A 20,342-nucleotide genomic window follows, 5' to 3' on the forward strand; every position below is an offset into this window, starting at 1 on the left:
TGGTTGTATTTACACGTATGAACACCAACTTTATGTCAAGATAGACAGAAATCTCAGGGTCGAGAACATCTTCAGCCGTAAGAGGTTTAGGAAAGGGACTCATGGTGAGGGAGGGCTATTGATCTGGCACATTTTGCTAAAAATGCCCTTTAGAAAACTGGGGACCTGCTGCAGGCAGTGGGAGTTCTGCTAACAAGTTTCAGTGTAATCCGGTTTTAATTTACTGTCATCAAAGCAAGGAAGGCTCTGTCCTCCTCGGAAAAGCACCACTGTTTTAAAGACCTTTCAAAAAGTCAAGTTTAGAAGTCAGTGTTCAAAAATATGACGGAGACAAGTGTTCTGACATTACAGTTCTTTATTTGTTTCTGAATCCACAATCTATACAGGTATTTACAAGGCATGAAAATGGATAACAGCACAAAATACAATTGAGGTATAAGCTAAGAGCACAGTATGTCATGTTTCAATAAATAGAATTCAAAATTTGTAAACTAAGTGACCAGATAGATGCATCTTGTTTACTAAAACCATATAAAATATCTGTTAAATCTCACGTGAGGTAGAGGACAGTTTTGTGTGTCATGTAATGCAACCACAGCAACTCTAACGATAAGACTGTACATCATTGGCAAAGTATTAAAAATTGTTGAATGCACTGATCATTTTTCACAGGTTTTTACTACGGTTTCAGAATAGTCATTCAACCTGTTGCCTTGAGCTAACGCAGACTCTGTTGTTTTGCAGCTACTTTCTGTAGTTTATTAAGATAATTATACTGGCATGTCAACATCAATAAATACTTTCAAGAGTGAGTATGAAAACACAAAAACAGATTTCGTCAATCACAGAAAGCAACGTAATAGCAACAGAAGATTTTAGACCAACTTTTTATTATTTCCTAGAATTAGTTTAAATACAGTACAGCTGTGCTTTCCTTTAAGTGAGGTATCTATATTTGAAGAAAAAAAATTCAATTGATATTGTTACATTTAATCAATTTTCAAATAGCAAAATTTTATACCATTTGTTTGCTGTGCTTGGTGAAGTGCTTAAAACTCATTTTTCAAGCATTTTCCAACTGAACCACTGACCCTGAAAAAAACCCAATTTTCTGAGTAATGGAGACACACTACAAAATTGCCGTGCAATTTGCAAGCAATAACTGCTTTCACAAAAGCTAAAAAATGGATGTCTTTCTGAAATAGAAATATGCAACAAACAGATAATTCTACAAGCTTTCTGCAATGAAAACTGAGGAATACTCGCACTACAAATGCAATAAGCAAAAAGAAAATTGAAATTCGCAGCTTTTGCTGCTTCCTAGTGACAGCTTAAACAAAATTACTGAAATATTGCAAGCACAGATTAACAGGTAGGTGTAATTACGTCTTTTGCCGACTTCACCACGTTATAGAAAACTCTGTTCTGCGGATTAATTATGCAAATTAAGTGCAGAAAAAATACAAAGTTGTTATCTTTACCGACAATCAAAATATATACTCTACAAACAAGTGAACTCTAGGAAGCTGACCATGACAGCAGTTCACGGCCAACTTCTCGACTAATGCTAGGAAAATTTTCCAAAAATTCCATAACACATTCTAGCTATCCCCTCCCCTGATGGAAAACAAGAATGTATGAATAAAACGTTGTGACTTCTAAAATACGGGCCTTATTTTTTCAGGCCACCAGTAGCTTTATGCTCCCATTCAACTTTTCCTACTTCACTAATTGCATTATGCCTTTACTATATACAAATGATTTTACACCTAAGCTATTAATATATTAAATATAGAATAAAATTAGTTTAAGAATGTGAAACATAACTACATTTATCTAATTACTCAAGCTAAATGATGTGCTTTACAAAAAATAAAACATGGACTTAGTTAAGTTTGGAGATTTAGATAAAAATCTCTTTCGTCTAGGGATCCATGGCTACACTGTGAACGAGAGTGCTTTCAAACTGTCAAAATTATGAGAGTTTTACTCTCTAAGCTCGTATACTTTCTTGTTCATTAAGAGCACACAATGCATGTGAAAGTTCTCTTTTAAAAAAGTATAGGAGCAAACTAGATGTGCACCTTGAATCCTACTTACTTTGTTCCAAAAGGTGCACTAGGAAACTTTGATCTTGGTCTAGGTGTTTAATCATGGAACTTTCAAAATTACGGACAATTTTAGGATTTTTTTCCTGAAGGCTTCATGTCACGACTATCTGGGAAAACGACGTCTTGCCTGAAAGATCAGCAAGAAGTAACTGTAGGCAAAACAAATACTAGTACATAAAATGAGCATGCTAGGACTAAAAGCGAGGACCTAATGACTGAAGGAGTTTCTACCGTTAAGTGTGCACTTAAGTGAGGGCCCTTAAGTGTGCATTCCAAGTTCCTATGTTAGGCTGTAAAATAAACCATTCAATATAGCTAGTATAAGGTAGTGAAAAAAGGTCAACGTATATTTATTCTAAAACTTATACAGTATTATTTACAATTTACTAAAAAACTATCTTTCAAAGACTGTGAACACACAAAATCTATGGCACATTTATGTATACATTATTACTTAAAATCAGTATAAAATTAAGTCTACACATATGAAAATTTTTTATGTTATGTAAAGAGCCTGAAAGTAATATTTAAGAATTTTAAGAGGATTACAATAATTTAAAATGCATTCTACCATTAGATTAACTAAATGGAATATTTACAAAGCTACTTTTAAAGTCATTTTAATAAATGTTCCATTAGCTTTTTCAGCCAGATGTTTTAAAACGATTAGGAGGCCTTATCTGCAGCTGGAATTGCTCAAACATCACATAGCTGCTTGAGTTCTTGCAACAGTGAAAATATTAGTACCAACTACGGCCACCGGCTTCTTAATAGTCTACAGCGTAAGGTGGTTAACAGCTGGTTGAGAGATGGTTCAAGTGCTGGCTGAGGCACAGGAACCCGGGCTACAGCAGTACTCCACTGCAATTGCCTCTGCTGAACATCAACCGGCGGCAAAAGGGGAAATTTGAGCAGAAGTCACGTAACATAGACAAGACCCGAATGAAAACGGAATATACAGTATCCTAATATAATAATCCCATGAGGATTCCATACATTCAACAGCTAAGCTATAAATACTGTGGTAAATTAGTTACTGCAGCTGTATTAAATGAGTCTGTATGGCCTTATCTACACTGACAATCGAACAAGTCTGGTTCAAAACACTGATACTGAAAAGTGCCTAGAAACGATATCTTTTGATCCTTTGATAATACCCCAAAGAAACTTTTCAGTTTCCCCGGACAGCGTTTTCTCACTTGCCCATCTAGCTAATCCAACGTAGGTTCTGCCAATCAAGCTGGACAACTTCAAGCTCCCGTCTCTAATAATCACACTTCTACCAATATTCCTGCCTACTCTCCCTATAGCCATGGTTTTGGTGGTTGTTACAATAAAACACTCATTGTGTTTTTAAAGCAAGCGGTGCACACGCAACCAGAACAATTTATACTCAACACCTTTCCTTCCAAACCATCACTATGTTGCAAAGACAGGCTTTTTTTCTTTTCTTTTTTCTTTAAAGCAATAATTTGGAGATGGAGTTGAAGAAGGGAAAAATGTAATCTGGGTCCTCTTTTCTGATCAACACTGACAAAGAAAAATTGATATTTTTTCATCTAAACTGCTTTAATTGTCAGTGTAAACATGACAAAGAGTCCATAGACAAAATTATACACAGCTATAAAAGAATCATCCTCTGACTCCATGACATTTAATTTACCACCTCATTTCTCATTCAGTTTAAAGACATGTGCAATTTTATCTTTCTCTGCAATATTCAGTCCTGTTATACCACTAAAAGAGAAACAAAAAAGAACTCAGAAGTGTTCAGTTTTACTAGTTCAAGAAAAAAAAAAAATAATCAATGTAGGCTTTTACTAGTGGTTTCATCCAGAATTAACTGCATTATTAAGAGACTAATAAACCTAAGCACCTCAAAAACAGAAGCTAAAGCACAGGTTAAAATTATGTAGTGAAATACTAGAACTACTAAATATTCCTAGTCACTGACATAATCAGCTAACATCTGTCAGCTGTATCGAACTTTTTGGAGAGAAGTGCAAAAAAGTATCTCTTCATCCAACTTTGTAGTCATGCGTTTAATCCACTAGGAACCAGACTGCTGAAGTACTCAAATATTATATATACATAAAACAGTAATTCTGTACAATTACACATTTTCAAATGTTATAGCTTAACAAACATGCTGTATTTCTTAATTCATGGTAACATTACCATGCCATTCAAATACAGAGGCTATCAAAATGATTTTCAAAGTGCCATGTCTCAGAACGTTATTTTTTAAGCTATTAACACAATGTCAGTTAAGGCCTGTTCTATGTAATGAAAGAAAAATCCACAAGTTGGCAAGAAGCTAAAGGTGTGGAGGCTTAGGGTACTAAAGAAACTAATACATATTTCTTAATAAATATTATTTTTCTTGAAAGCATTAGTATCTGAAAAACAGTTAAGTCAAGCTTTCTCTGTTTCTAGAAGGAAAAGCCCCACCTTTAAGCCTTTTATTAACGTTTCTTTCATACCTACTATATAGAAGAAAACAAAAGAAAGTATGTAAATTTTTAATTTTGAAAGATGCCATTGTAATTGTAAATTTTTTAATTTACAAAAAAACCCTAATATTTTCTTCTTCCAGCATGGCAAGCAAATGCCGGCTCTAAAACTCTTTAGATTGATAACGAGTTGTTAAATAGAAAAGTACTGAAAAGATCAGCTTGACTTCACACAACGAAATCATGGGAAAAATTTACGCTGGTAAATCACTTTTGATGATCAATCATCTATCATAGTGGCGATTTTGAGCATTAACTGACAGATGAAAAGCTGCCTTTACTTTCCCCAGTTCGAGAACGCATAATTCTCACTGAAACCCAAACTATTTTTGACCTTGAAGAATTTAGAGTGTTTTTAATGTACTTTTATAACTGGATGTGCAATTGATAGCAAAATAAAGATCACCACATAGATTTTAACAGACAATGTTAAAAGGTATAGAGTCCTCAAGACTGCATTAGAAATAGACAGAAACCGGTCACCCTAAATCAAGAGTTTCGTATTTTTCATTGTTTGAGAAAAACACCAGTACAAATAAATGCAGATTTTCATTGGTTAGGAAAATCTAAAAATGTATACCTATCTATCTCGATTTATTTATATATATGTATATCTTCATCTGGCCTTGTCTGGGAAATAGAAATCTGTAGAGAAGACTTTTTCTTATCACACAGAAACTGCTCACAATTCATTAAAAACCAAAACACCCTGTTTGAAGGACGCAGTCATGCTTCCTCTTCCAATTTCTACTTTCCTTTTCCATTTTTTGAGGATTTCAAGATCTGTAGCTTCAATTCCTTTATCATCATTTCTAACTTCTCCCTTGCCTCTCGTTCTTGTCTCAGTTCATCTTGAAGCTCTTGTCTATCTGCCTCTGCGTGATCCAATCTCTGTCTCAATTCTGCTAGCTGTAAAATAGAGAGGAGAGACAGAGAGGCAGAGCAAATTTTATCAAACTTATTTGTAAACGTCAACTATTCATTTCAAGATGCCACCGATGACCACCATATGCACCAGATAAAAATATTTCTGTTCACTAGTATTCATCAGCTCATCTTTTGCAGTTACCAAGAGTTATACAGTTACCTGCTACACCATTAGCAAATGACATCAATATGGAAAGTTGCATAAATATCATAGTATTATTAAAAAATGAAAAAGTCTAATCTTTAAATACATATAAATTGTAGTTGTATGAACTGTCACACTAGACCACGTCAATAATACATATAATCTGTTAGGAAGATTGTGATGATGTCTGCATCAGATGTTTCATAAATCCCAGAATAAATAGCACTCTTTAATTTCCCAGGTTCATTTCTCTTACCTGACAAATATTACTTCTTTATTTCAAAGCCTTAATACATTTCTGGAACAAACAAAACCACCAACACTGTTTTCTGATACCCTTTAGCATAAATGAAACAGAATTACCAGAAATGAGATTCAGAAAATCTTGAACATAACTGCCTGGGCATTTATGTGTGTTCAAATACAAACATGAGTCCACTCAAATTCTTTTGTGAAACTTTTTGTGTTTCAACACATAAATTAAATAATTTTTTCATCTTCGGAGTACAGTAAACCTCAAACTGGCTAGAGTGTCATCAGAACTTATTTACAGTGAGATCTGGAAACGTCTGATGAATATTTCAAGTGTGGGAAAGTTACTGCCTGTTAGTTATAGAAAAAAAATTGTCAAATTGCTTATAGGTATACTACCAGCAGTTAAAACGGGGAGGAGACTGGAAACCAGTTATCTTCTCTGCCATTGATTTTTGTTATTTCTTACAAAAAGACCCCACTGAACCTAAAAAATCCACTTGCCTTTATGACGATAGGTATCTAATCTGATCTAAATCATCACTAAGCGTACATCTGACTGAAAATGAGGAAGGCAGGTCAGGAAAATGAAAGCAGCAGGAGCATACAGGATCACTGGTGTTTGCCAATTGCTATAAAATGTACTGGGCAAGGGAACTGCTGTGCTGATTTTAGAGAAACACCACATTCACTGGAATTTAAATGGTTCTTAGTATAATCAGAAATATTTAAGCGGTTCTTAGACAGCAACAGGCTATTAATGCAAGTCTTCTGACTCCACTACTTTGATTCAGTAAACTGCTGCAGTACAATAATGCCCACTGCCTGCATGTTACAGCACGTACTACATGAGCACGTCTCTGGTTGAGTTTTGATTTCCAGCTCTAAGGAAAGGTTCCAGTACTGGTTATACTGCTCTATTGTGATTGACAGGGTAAAGCAACAATTAAACTAGACAACTCAATAAAGACGTCAAAAAGGGGGAGAAGACACTTAGTGCATCTTTAGGCAGGCCTAGAAGGAAGAACAGACATTTAAACAAGTTCCAAATCCCAAATTATTCATTTTGTTTAATGTACAAAGAGGGTTCCTCCCAGTCCACGGTTCTCAGAGAGAAAGGGCAGCCTGGGCAACTGCTTCAAGAAGACATCGGATTAAGGCTTTTTTCAAATGCTGTATACACAGCTTGGGCAAGTTACCTGTTGCCAGGAACTCTGTTTAACTCGGGTACTTCTGACAATTGCTTGGAACCTAGGGTCCAAAATCTATTCTAAGATGTGATAAATGGAGAAAAAGGTTCAAATTCTATGTTGCGAATAGCTCTACCACACAGGTAATAGCAGAGTAAACTTCCATGAAAGGAATTTATTTAGTTTTCAAAGTCTAACTTCAAAAGAAACAATCAACCAATCTCCTTGGGGAACAATCTATGGTTCTTACCCTCTAAAGAAAGTAAGCTACACAACCCATATGAAACATGCTATACATGATTATCTTCATAAATTAGAACATGTCGTTACTTGCAGTAACAGGGCTTGTACCAGATGTTTAGTAAATCAGGCCTTAGTCAGAGAGGATTATTTCTGGCAGCAAAGGCTAGGAATCTGTGGAGTGGGATGTCATGAAATTAAATTCACGAGAAGGATTTATGATGCTAGTCCCTGCCCTACTCCCCAAAAATACCAAAACCTGTCTCTCAAGTACTGCCTGTTTCTTATTTTGAGACAATAAGAACAGGAAATACACACAGCTATGATCGAATGACCACAAAGCTTTACTGAACTTAAGTTTTACATTTTGTTTACTTTAAAAAAAAAAAAACCTGTGAAGACTAGTGTTCTGTGACACAGTACAAAATGCATCACAATCATAACTGCAACCAATTTTGAAAAGGGCCATTCCAAGGCTCCCTTTGGCATTAACTGTATTTTTCCCATTGGAATGACATGAGTAACCTCCAACCTAAAGAAGCAATAGTAAAAGTTAAAAGGAAAGTGAAAGAAAAAAAAAAAATCTCCATAGGTTTTCACATACAAACACAAGAGGCAGGAATGAGAGACAAAAATGCGATTATCATTTCCAAGAGAACTCTTGACCAAATGCTTTGATAGAGCACAGAAGGGGGCTCAGCAGTGCAGCAGATTCTACCACCAAGGAACAGAAAGAGCAGCAAGGTATGCTACTAATCTGACAAAAAGGTGGTTAAGAGGTTTGGATTTTTTTTTTTAACGTAAAAGGAAGAAAAAGAGGAATAGCTTATTTCTATAACTAAAATGAGAATGTTTAATTCTATAACACAAGCAAGCCTATATACATTAAAAACACAATTTGTTTTAAATGAGGATGTAACAGACCTTATGTTATATTTCATCAATAACATCATATGTTTCCGTAAGTTGCATTCTACCTCAGTTTCAATCAAGGAACAGGGAAATATGTCACTGTGACCTATTTTGGTATTCGTCTATGGTATCAGAACACACGGAGAAGATAAAACCTTCAGGTGGCTGAGCAATAGCTTCACCATTTCCTGATACACTAAATACGGTTTGGTTTGAAACGAACTTTCCCTTCTCACCTGTGCTGCATATTCAGCTTCTTTGTCTTTTTCTAAATTGGAGTCACAGCTACACTTTTGTTTCATCACTTGGTCCAGTTTCTTCTCCAGGTCTCTCTGCTCAAAATAAAATTCTTCCATTCTTTGAGCATGCTCTGTTTGCAAACATTCAAGTTCTTTTTGTAAATTCTGCTGCTCTTCAGTTAGTTCCTTCATAGCTTTAGAGCTGCTTAACATTTCCACTTCCTGTCAAGAAAAATCAGGATCACATACACCTTGGTTCTAAGACCAGAAAAGTAAAAACTTAATTTAAATGCATATCTGAAAACAATGACGCCAAAAAGAGCACATTTATCTACTGATAACAATAGCTCGACAATGGTATTTATCTACTTATCAATGACAGCCTGGAATTCTGTAGCAAGCATTTCATTTTTAAGAAATTATTTCTACTTCCAAGTACGCGGAGCTTCCAGAAACAGATTCACAACTTCCAGCAGTGAACCTCAGAAAGCAGCAGCACTGATTTACTAAAATATACTTTGAAGATGTAAGAAGTGCATCATCAGAAAACAGAATATACGTGTTTGATTTCTTTTTCCACTAGCATTTTGATATTTCTTAAAGTCTTAATTTCTTTTTTTTAACTTCTCTACAAGCTTTACCTCCAACAGCAGGACAACTTAAAAGCAGCAGCTCTAGGGCCCTATCTGAGCTCATAGATTCAAAGCTTAACATTAAATAAACTAAACTATTACGTCTGGTCTATGAATGTAAGAGGCAAAGACAGTATTTACCTTAAATCAGAAAACAGAAACGAGGCAAAATCACAAGCAAACACCAGCTTCTAACATCATCCATTATTAAAAAAGACCAACAAAACCCCCCTAAAAACAAGGGCTTATCAAATAGAAATAGGAAGGTGGTATTCTTTTTTATGCAGGGCAGTGATAAAACCAATCCTAGAATACTGATGTCTGCATCTTTAAAATCCTGAAAACTGAGAAAGTTTAGAGGACTTAAACTATATTTGCCAAGATACTTAAGTGTTTGGAAAACATTTTAAAGTGGAAGAAGTAGTTTTCATTTGGATAAAATAAAAGAAGGAGCTGCTTGAACACAGTAGTTGCAAACTGAAAAGACACCAATTTTTAGTGGACTCGAACCTAATGAGCTTAAGGGATATTAAAGATTTGGTGTCTGGATTCAAGCTGGGGAGGAAATTATCTGTGTTTTGGTGTTTCTAAAGGAATGTGATCTGTGATATTGATTCTAGAACCAACAAGCTAGAATCAGCTTTCTGATGTCAAAAGTGAAATGCACTCAGATTGGCACTGTACCATTTGAAGCTGCTGTTTCCTCCGCAAAATAGTATTTAGTTTTTCCTGCTGTTTGATGTAGGTTTTCATTACTTCTTCCATGATCCTTCCCTTGTCATCTTCACAACTGATGTCTTTCATGAGAGTGGGGGACAAGGTTCGCAGATCATTACCTACTTCAACACGGCTAGAGCTTCTAGTGATTTTGGAAGAAACACGTTCAGATTTTCCACCTCTTGCAGAACGAGTGGACACAGGTGTATCTATAGAGAAAAGAACAACACAGCATAATAATCACAGAAAATTAAACTTCCAGAGTGAAAAAAATGCAAAGGAAACTGAAGATTATAGAAAGGTCAAAAGAATTTTTGGAAAACTGAAGTGGCACCACGAAATACCAGCTTGGTGTTGAGCTTTCCAAAATTATACAAATTGTAAAAATTGAAAAGACTTTAACATAATTTTCACTACTCACCTAAACGTTTATGCTGCTCCACGCCTGTTTTCAAGTCAATTTTTTCCTGTTCTTCAAGAGAAAGCTCTGGATAGGAGGCAGCTTTTTTGTGCTTTCCGCTACTAAGTTTCTTCTCTGACTGTCCAGGTGAGGATTTAATTACTTCTGAAGCTTTGACTGTTGTTTTTGCAACATCCTTATATTGTGATGCAAGAGATACATTTGGGGCAACCACTTTATCACACATATAAAGGTAGTAACTGAAACAGCAGAACAGTAAAATTAAGAATGAAAGGTAAGGCATAATAAATGATGACTGGTAGAGAGCAGTAAGTTTAATTTAACATGATTTCAAACTGTAAAAGCTTCAATGAAAAATAAGCACGTCCTTTTTAAATTTTTCCTATGCAAAAGGAAATCCTAATGACCCACTTTAACTTCACCGAGCAGGTCATCTAGATAAGGTTTTGAGGCTATCAAACAAGAGGATTTTTCAAACATCCTTCAAAAAAAAAAAATCACATAGAAAATCATATGAAGTCGTCATTTAAATGCAGAGTGAAATTAGAATGCCACTGAATCCAGACTCTCCAGCATTTTCATAATCCTTATATTAGCAATGGAGGATGAGGGAAGCGATTAGTGTAGTGGCAATGAGCATACCACTCTTTAAATAGCAATGCTGTGTACTGGCAGTGCCGGGGCATGTCTGAGACCAATGCTGGAACTTCCTTCCCACATATATTGACCAATTTGCCAGGACTTTCACAGCCCCTGGACTCCCGGGAGCATCCTTCTGTACTGCTCTAACCTAGCCACTCAGCTTTTGTCTAGTAGAGAGGGAAAGGAGTGCCAAATGTGTTGAGATAAGCGCCACGATAATCAGCGTCACAATGCTGGAGTTAACGCTGCTGTCTTCAACGCTTTCCTTTCTCCTAGTTTTGAAGGAAGGCACCGATAGAAACAGCAAACTGAGGGACCATCACAGAAGTCCCACCACTCACGTGTTTGCGTGGGAACTAGTTTGACGTGTGTGTGTTGCTTTGCTGCACACTGCTAGCCAAAAGCATCTGATCTCACCCATATACGGTAAATGCATAACCACATGCGGATAAGTGTAAGAGGTACATCAAAAAAACCGTTTCCCTCGTTGATGCAGATGACAAACTTTGTACTATGTTAAGGAAATGCACTTGGTTTCTAAAACCAGGAAACTAATCAGCAGACAGTTCAGCTGTAGCCATTGTTCCAGTGCGGAAGAAAGCCTTCAAACACCTTTTACAAGTCTTTTTTGAAAGGAAATTAAGTTGCACTCATGGTAAACAGGGCCTATGCAGCTTTCCACATGCATGCATTATATTATAATACAAAAGATTAAAAATTACCTTCTGACATTTCTACTCTGACAAGGGAAATAGTAATTACATTTCAGTTGTATTGCCCACTGAAGAACACTCATAGATCACAGCTTGAGTCCTGTACCAAAACCCACTCATAAGCCGTTCATTAATATTTACACTAAGAAATGCATAAAAAGTTAGTGTTCAATTATTCCTGTGCGATCCCTTGGAGTTCTCCTAACAGTTCAGGTTCCAAGTACATTTTTTTTTTCAGTCTGAATTATCTTTAAACAGTGAAAAGTATTTAAATACTTGTACACACAGTGCTTATAGTTCTACACAGCAAATTCAGTTACCTGGGATGGAAAAAGGAGGGTGGTTGAGGATCAGTTTCTGCTTCTTGCTTTATAACTGGATACCACTGCGATAATTCCAAGCTCTGCTGTGAATCTGCCTAAAGAAAAGAAAAGAAATTGGTAATTGGAAGATGGGTACATGCTGTTTACATCTTCATAAACGCTCTTCAGTGGAAGGGCATTTACACCATTAATACACACACACCAGAGAAACTGAGGTACTGGAAAATGAAGTGTCTTTGGCAAAGATGCAGGGTGATGCAAGCCACAGAAGTTTCTTCGATTTCCAATTTCCCATTACGTGCAAAGTAGCAACGAAATTAAAAGAAAATCTCTTTACAAACCTATATAAAAGCTCTGCTGAGCTTCCACAACTCTGCCAGAGGCATGCTAAAAATGTTTGGGAGAAACAGAAAGCGGAAACTAGGATTCCCAAAAGGTTGTAGCAGCCTTTGACAATAAAGTATCCACATCATAGTAAGCACTTGCCAGATGCTTTATTACAAAATAAAACCTGTGAATAAAATGGAACAATCACTGTTGTTGCAGAGGCAGAACTTTCTTTAGTGGTCACGAATTTTTATTGCAAAAGTGGGAAAAGCTGCTGCAGTAACATGACAACTCCATTTCCTTTGCAGTAACAAACAAAATTAATTCAGGAGCATCAGAATAGATCATCCTAAAGAACTTTTGTGCATTTTGTATTTGGTTAGCAATGCTTCTTCTGTTTGTCTCAAGAAACATTTCTGGAATTACTCTTTAGTCAAAGTTGCTGGTGATACTTGGTGCTCCATTCCAAAGGTACTATTAATTTCAAGTGAAAGGTGTCTCATCATATGCTTAAACAAGACTCATAGCTAAGAAATTGATTCTTAATTTCATTGTATTAAAACAGCCTTGGGAAGCGGGTTTCGGGGTAAGGTGTGGTTGGTTGACCCCAGCCAGCAGCCAAGCACCCACACAGCCGCTCCCTCACCACCACCCCCAGGGGATGGGGACAAAAGCAGGAAAGCTCCTGGGTCAAGATAAAGGCAGTTTAATAGGTGAAGGAAAGAGAAAAAAAACAAGCGAAGCAAAGGATATCGCTCACCACCTCCCACAGGCCAACTGATGCCCACCCAGTCTCCGAACAACATCCACCATGGATGCCAAAACCCACTTTCTTCTTCTTCTACCCCAGTTTTTTTGCTGACTGTGACATTATACGGTATGGAATATCTCCGGGGCCAGTTCAGGCCATCTATCCTGGCCGTGTCCCCTGCCACCCTCGTGCCCACCCCCAGCCTACTCGCTGCCGGGGCCGAGCACGAAACAGAGAAAGCACTGACACTGTGGAAGCACTGTTCAGCGGCAGCCAAAACACCGGTGTGTTACCAACACAGTTTTAGCCACAAGTCCAAAGCACAGCACCATACAGGCTGCTATGAAGAAAGTTGACACCATTCCAGCCAGGCCCAGTACCTTTGGAAAGCTGCTCAATTAAAAAAAACTATAAAGCTAAAAAAAATCCTACTGTACTGAAAGCTTCATCTAGCATTCTAACATCTTCACAATTTCTTGTGTACAAGATACGGTATCAGAAAAGTTTATATTTACACACCCTGAAATAAATTGTCACAAAACTTCATCTCTGGCAGTCAAGAGAGTACCCAATTACACACCAGTGGCTTGTACCAAGGTCTGCAGAATCAAATGCCACTTGACCATGAGAGAGACGAAATCCCATCTGCAATATTCTGGTCAAAACCTCCAGCCCACTAAATTCAGCTCGAGCAATGAAACTGAAATTTAACTCCACCCTTGCAGTTCCTCAAATCGGTTCCAACGCAGATAGAAAGGGCACAAGGAAGCTAAGCTCCACAACAGTAAATTCATAATCAAGCCTTTAAATAATAAAATTTGAAATACAGCAAATAATCTCTAGAAAAAAGGCCTCATCCTGACACCTGTCAAGTTTTTGCTACTTATTCAGATCATTCTAATAATTTAAATAATGTACAAATATTCTTCTACTTACATTACAGCTAGTACACAGTAATTCAATTTTAACTTCTGAATCACATCTTGTCCATGTTTTAGGACTCACATTTTAACATGTTTATATATTTATATATGGAATTACATATCAGGTAATCTGTATTTTCAAGTTATTAGGTCAGATTTTTACATTCCCACCTATTTCAAACGGAAACTAACTGTATTGTCTACCCATTAGTGTGCATTTTGCGAATGAATTACATAACATGCAATCAAATTTTTACTTAGGAAACAAAACGAAAGGTAATCGTAAATAAACATGAAATCTTTTTCTAACACCATTCCTCCCTTATCATCCAGGTTAATAAAATAGAGACAAAGCATCTACTTCAATATATACATGTATATTTCTTTACCTAACAATCTGTTCAGTCTAGATGCTCCTAAACAACTAAAAAAATGCAATATAGCCAAGTAAACTTAAAATTCATTGAATGACTTCTACCTAAACTGTTTGAAAGGGCTACATGAAAAATATGTCTTTTCTTCTAAAGCTATTTGGACAAAACTGTTTCTTAAGAAAAAAAACGCATAGAGAGAAGTAGTGGTTTCAGCCTAACCATTAAGCCAGTAGTTTTAGCAGAGGTGGGATTTATAAAAATACTCAGAAGAAATGTTCACTCTCCACATTGCGAGCTTTTGCCCACGCACAGCGATGAACTCAAGGAATTAGTCTGAGAAGCAAGACAAAGTTTTAGCGCAGAGCGATCGTCAGAAACTGTCACCAAGTCGGAGGGAACGATAGATAAGATAACCTCAATGATGCGCTGGCTCTTCCGAGGACTGACTCAGCAAAGGTGGTAAGAAGGCGACAGAACAGCAAAGGGAACATCCTGCGAAGAAATTTCCCTAGGAGCGTAGGAAAAGAGACCGTCTACACGTTGTAGCTAATACCTCTCTCGCACCACAGAAAGGAGGGAAAGAAACGATGATTCAAGCAGCCCAAGCTTCCCCGGGACAAGGAAAGGGAGGCTGTGCTCCAACGCTCCCCTGTTAAACTCCCATTGTTTTGGGGCTCAACCATCTGGACTGCTCTTGCTGCTATTTTGCAAGCCACCACAAAACATCCAACAGGCAAAATGGATATATAATCAAACCAGTAGCCACCAAACTGACATATAGATGGCAAATACACTGAAAAGAAACATAGTCATAGGGCAGGAGCCATTTAAAAACCTCCTAAGTTTAAATTATATCCAAAAAATTGTACCTTCTATGAACAGAAACATCTATGATGTTCAATATTTATCTGGTGCTTGTCTTATTATTTAAAGTAGAAACTCTCTAAGGGAAAAATAAGCTGTGTATTTTTGAACCACAGCGCAGACTTGCAGCAGTATTTTAGGAAAAAATACGACGTCTATTATTAACCATTGTCAAGATACCGGCCTACAGCTCATTACTTGGGCTGCTTAAAACCCCCTCTTTTTGCCATCTTTCTCTATACAAGTAGTTTAAACAGAAAGCTATTGCTGAACAAGCAGACTTGGGGCTTCCAAATAGCAACTTATCAATGCACCATTACCCTGCACGCAAAGTCATGAGATGGGTGGTTAGCAAGCCAGGTCACCATACACCGCACGTGTCCGTGCTGGAGTAAAAATAACAAATGAAAAATTAATTTGTAATACTTGATTTTCAAGCTCCTTTCTGCTTTGCTCAGCTGCTGCAACACACACCGCATAAAACCTACTCAAAGGTCAAATGGGAGAATGAAAATTTCCACAATAGCTCTGAATTTTCCAGAGACTGTATGCCTTAGAACAGAACAAGAACCAACAAAGCCAAACCAGCTCTAATGAAGTTGCTTACAGCCCAATGAGGAAAGAAATTACCGAGCCTTTTAACAAGAAATGTATTTCCATGGTGAAGCGCTCTCACAAATTTAACTTAGGCTTGATTTGACAAGCTTTCCCACTTACAAAAGGCAAGCAAGGTGCTTCCAAAACAAGTATTTACGTGTGAGCAGAGATTTGGGAGATTTGCAGGAGTAGGTGAACTTACTTTGGACCGAGTTCTTTTCTGATTTTTCTCGCTAAATTTCTCCTTCATTTCCTCCAAGAGATGCTTCAGTTCCCGCTCCTCCGACGTTCCTAAGTATTTTTGGTTAATGTGCAGGTAGCAGTGCCACTTGGCCGACTCAAATCCCCAGTGGCAGGTCCTCTTGTCCGGGGATCTGTGCGAATGCATCACAAACGTCTGGGGCGAGAACATCCCGTAGCACTCCAAACACTGGATACAGGGGTCATCCGGCGCAAGGTAGAACTGAGGTGCAAACAACCCCTGGCACTTGCCCAGGCATTCATGCTCTACTTCAAAGGCACTGCCAGTCTCTTTCAGTTGGGCCAAGGTGTTCTTACCAGGGAGAAAACTGCCATTTTGCGGAAAAGTGCGAGGACGTAGTAAAGCGTTGCATAGTCTCTGAGCATCGGTCAGCGTAATTAGCCCACAGGACGGAGCATTAAATGGAAGAATTCCCAAAACCTTCAGAATATGAAGCTGGTCTGAAGTGCACCTCGAGCAGTATATATACAGTTCATCGCACACCGTATTGATCTGTTGCAATGAAAAGTCTCGGAGAACTGAATTCAACACTTGAGGCAGGCAAAGTCTTTTTTCTCCTCCGACTTTAAAACAAGAGATAGATTCCCCCTCCAGCGTAGTCTGGGTGAGTTCTGTGGAGCTGTCCGGTGGAATGAGCAGCGGACCAGAAAGTATTTGCGGTGATGGAAGAGGCAAGAAGACAGTGGGTGACATACTCTCCTGGGAATAACGAGCTGAAAATGCCGCCGGTCCACCCAGTGAACTCTGGCTGCTCAGGTGGAACTGTGCCAATGTGTGTTTCAAACCTGGATTTAAATTCAAAGGCTCAGATAGCGAACTACTGTTTGGCTTGGCAGTTTCCCCATCAGCCTCCACAGGAGTTTCGTCATATTCGTCCAAGTTTTCCTTCTTTATGGTTGGCAATTTATTAATTACAACTCGTACTTTGCTATTTACATGCATTTCTGTCATTGCTTTTTTTAATGGAGGACTCCCATCCTCTTGGATCCCACTCCTTTTTTGGTCTGAAACCAGACCGAGAGGGAAGTTTATCTGTGGGCTTTCCATCGCTAAACACCAGAACTTTAATTCAGTCCTGAGTGTGCATTTTTCTGCTTGTTCATACAAAAAATAATTTCAAGTGATCTTTATTACCTCAGGTACGCCATGTTTTGCACTCCTTTCAGTAAAACGTTACTTCTTCAGCCTCCAACGGTAAAAACTGTAACCCATTTTGCATGTAATACCATAAAATTAATAATGGAGAGGCTACACAAATTTTTTAGTTTTATAGTTATTTGTTCAGTTTTCTCTTATAAAAAACCCGCTGCAGTATGTATACAAAAGGCTTTTCTTCATACCCTACCCACTATTTTACACAGGAGTCTTGTACAACAAGTTAGTAAAAAACGATGAGTTGATGCAGGAGCGTCCATCCTTGATCATTTTCTTCCTTTAAAAAATATACTGTCTTTTCAAATAAAAATGGTCTCAGTTTGAAGAACGCTGATCTTAATGCAACCGATCCAAAATTCAGTTTAAGTTGTATGAAAATTTTGTTCAGCACTTTCAGTTCTTGGAGATCAAACACAATCTTACAGGCTTGCTTTATTGTGCTGCCAACTTTACGATTTCACCACCACCGTGAGAGTTACTATGGCAGTTCACAAATAAATCCCCAAATTAAAAGGCTGATCCGGATCGCCGGCCAAAACGAAACGTCCCTAGAGAGTCACCTTTCGCCCAGATGTCACTGGTGTGTGTCAGAATTTTCCCACCCCGCGTTATTAGTAACAGAGGTAAGATGCAGGCCATCGGCTGAATTCATGTCTTGTGCTAACAGAGTTCTGTCAGTCCTCCCCGACGACCTGCGAAAAGAGGTCAGTCAGAAGCAACCCCAAAACGTGAGTTCGCTCTGTCACAGGGACGCGTTTCCCCATTAATTACGAAACGCAGCACGCAGAGAGCTCGCCTTTAAAACCGTAAGCCCCATTACAAGCCCTGGCAGATGGGTGAAGCTGGCAGCAGCAGACGACTCCCGAAGCGCTGCATTCGCCGCCCGGCGAGCGGCGGGCGGGCCGGGGCCGGGGCCGGGGGCGGGGGGCGGCCCGGCAGCGGCTCCCTGCCGGCGTGCCGCCCCTGGAAGGCCGGGCTCTCCGGGGAGGGGAGGGCCGCTCCAGCCCCCCCGCCCGGGCACCCCTCGCCCCGCAGCCTTTTCCCGGAAGGGCCCGGGACGCCGCATCCCGCCGCTCGCACCCTCCTCCCCCCCTCCCGCGCCGTGACTCACCTCAGCCCCGCCGGCACCGCTCCGGGCAGGGCTCACCCCCCCTCCTCCCCGCCGCCGCCGGTCTCGCCGCTCCCCCCCCCGCCCAGCCCCGCTCCCCGGGGGCGCCGCTCGCTCCCTCCCTCCCCGCCGCCCCCGCGCTACGCCCGCCCGCACCCCCCTCCCGCCGCCGCCGCCGCCTCCCCCCGGCTCAGCCCCATCCCCCTCAGGCGCTCCCGCCCCTCCCCCACCGCGGGGCCGGCCGCGCCGCGCCCCCCCCCCCCCCCGCCCCGTCCCCCTCCCGCCGACCCCCCCGGTTCCTCACCCGCCGCCGCGGGGGCCCCGGCAGCCCCGGGGAGCGGAACAGGCGCCGCCCACCCGTGACCTCACTGCGGAGACGGCGGCGGAGACACGGACACCGAGACGGCGGCGGCGGCGGCGGCGGCGCGGGCACGAACCCGCAGGCGGCGCGCGCCGCCCCCTCCCTCCCTCCCTCCCGCCGCCGCCGCCGCCGCAGCCCCGCCCACTGTCTGGGGCAGCGGCGGGAGCGGCCGCCCTTCCCCCGCCCGCCGCCGCCTCAGCGCCGGGAAACCCTCCCCCAGCCCGGGAAAAGGGAGAGGAAAAATGAAAACCCACGGGGGGAAAAGAAAGAAAAAAAAAAAAAAGTGTTATTTCTGACTGGCGTTCGCACGTCCTCTCGCCGCCTCCCCTCAGCCCACCCCGGTCAGACCCAGCCCCGGGCCGCCCTGCCGCTGTCCCCGCTGTTAGAGACCGGGAGGGAGAGGCGGCCCGCAGCGGCGGGGAGCGCCCGGGCGGCGCCGCTGCTGGGGCCGGCGAGGCGGCCCTGGAGCGGCAGCTGGGGCGGGGGGGGGGGGGGGGGGGGGAAGCGAGAGAGCAGCCGTGGCAGAAAGGGAGAAGGGGCCAAGCGGGAGCGCAGGCAGCAGCCAGGGCGGGAGAGGAAGGAGGAGGCCCGGAGGCTGACGGGGAGCTGTCAGCCGTAGCGCTCCCCTGAGGCGCGGCGGCCGGCAGCGAGCGTCCCTCATAGAGAGGGTCTCTCAGTGACTGTCCCTCAGTGACTGTCCCTCAGCGAGGGTCCCTCAGCGAGGGTCCCTCAGCGAGGGTCCCTCAGCGAGGGTCTCTCACTGACGGTCTCTCAGCGAGGGTCTCTCCGTGACCATCCCACAGCGAGGGTCCCTCAGTGACAGTCCCTCAGCGACTGTCCCTCAGCAAGGGTCCCTCAGCGAGGGTCCCTCAGTGAAGGTCCCTCAGCAAGGGTCTCTCAGTGAAGGTCCCTCAGCGAGGGTCTCTCAGTGACCATCCCTCAGCAAGGGTCCCTCAGCGATGGTCTCTCAGCGACCATCCCACAGCGAGGGTTCCCTGGTGACTGTCCCTCAGTGAGGGTCTCTCAGTGACCATCCCTCAGCGAGGGTCCCCACACAAGGTGGACTCCACTCTGAGACCCTACTCCAGGGGCACAGGGAGACATGGGGAAGGCAGGAGATCGTGATGGCGTCTGTCCCCAAAGGGGCCTCACAGACCTCTCCTTCGGCAACGAGATGCCGAAGCGCAGGAGAAGGCTCCGGTCTGTCGTGGGGCCCGGCTGGGAAGGGGTAGGGTCAGCTCTTTGGAGAGGCGCTTCTCCCACTTCGGGCTTCTTGCTGGAGGGGGAAGATGCTCTTCAGGGACTGCTTAGTCTTTGTACCACTAGTTTATGTATTACAAGTATTCTTCTGTCTGCAAGGAGCCTAAAGCTTTCTGGTTTTCATCTTCTTTGTAAAGACAGCACTTCAGCTGAGATTAAGGCACAATCCAATTTGCCATTGCCTTTCATCCCGTACAGTCACATATTCTGATGCAAAGTGAGTATAAAAGCGTGGCGCACACTTGCACAACCACCAGGCACCGCTTAACACCGGCCGGCGCTGCCCGCGGCAAGCGGGGTCCGTCCCGCGCCGTCTCCTAACGCCACGCCAGGAGGACGAGCAGGCAAAACCTGCCTCGCTGCCGCTTGACAGAGGGGTTTGA

At 41.5% G+C, this 20,342-nt stretch overlaps 1 protein-coding gene across 1 annotated transcript; it reads right to left on the bottom strand.

The window, feature by feature from the left end:
- Positions 1 to 389: 389 nt before the first annotated feature.
- Positions 390 to 18,774, bottom strand: SKIL (SKI like proto-oncogene). Its single transcript, XM_082319833.1, has 7 exons — positions 18,643 to 18,774; positions 16,016 to 17,922; positions 11,975 to 12,072; positions 10,300 to 10,538; positions 9,846 to 10,087; positions 8,527 to 8,751; positions 390 to 5,533 (listed from the first exon to the last, which is right to left on the bottom strand). The coding sequence occupies exons 2-7, from the start codon at positions 17,120 to 17,122 to the stop codon at positions 5,372 to 5,374; spliced, it is 2,073 nt and encodes a 690-aa protein (XP_082175959.1). The 5' UTR covers positions 17,123 to 17,922; positions 18,643 to 18,774; the 3' UTR covers positions 390 to 5,371.
- Between the last annotated feature and the right edge of the window lie 1,568 nt (positions 18,775 to 20,342).

This window comes from Platalea leucorodia, assembly GCF_965183815.1.
Source record: "Platalea leucorodia genome assembly, chromosome: 8".
Lineage (NCBI taxonomy): Eukaryota > Metazoa > Chordata > Aves > Pelecaniformes > Threskiornithidae > Platalea > Platalea leucorodia.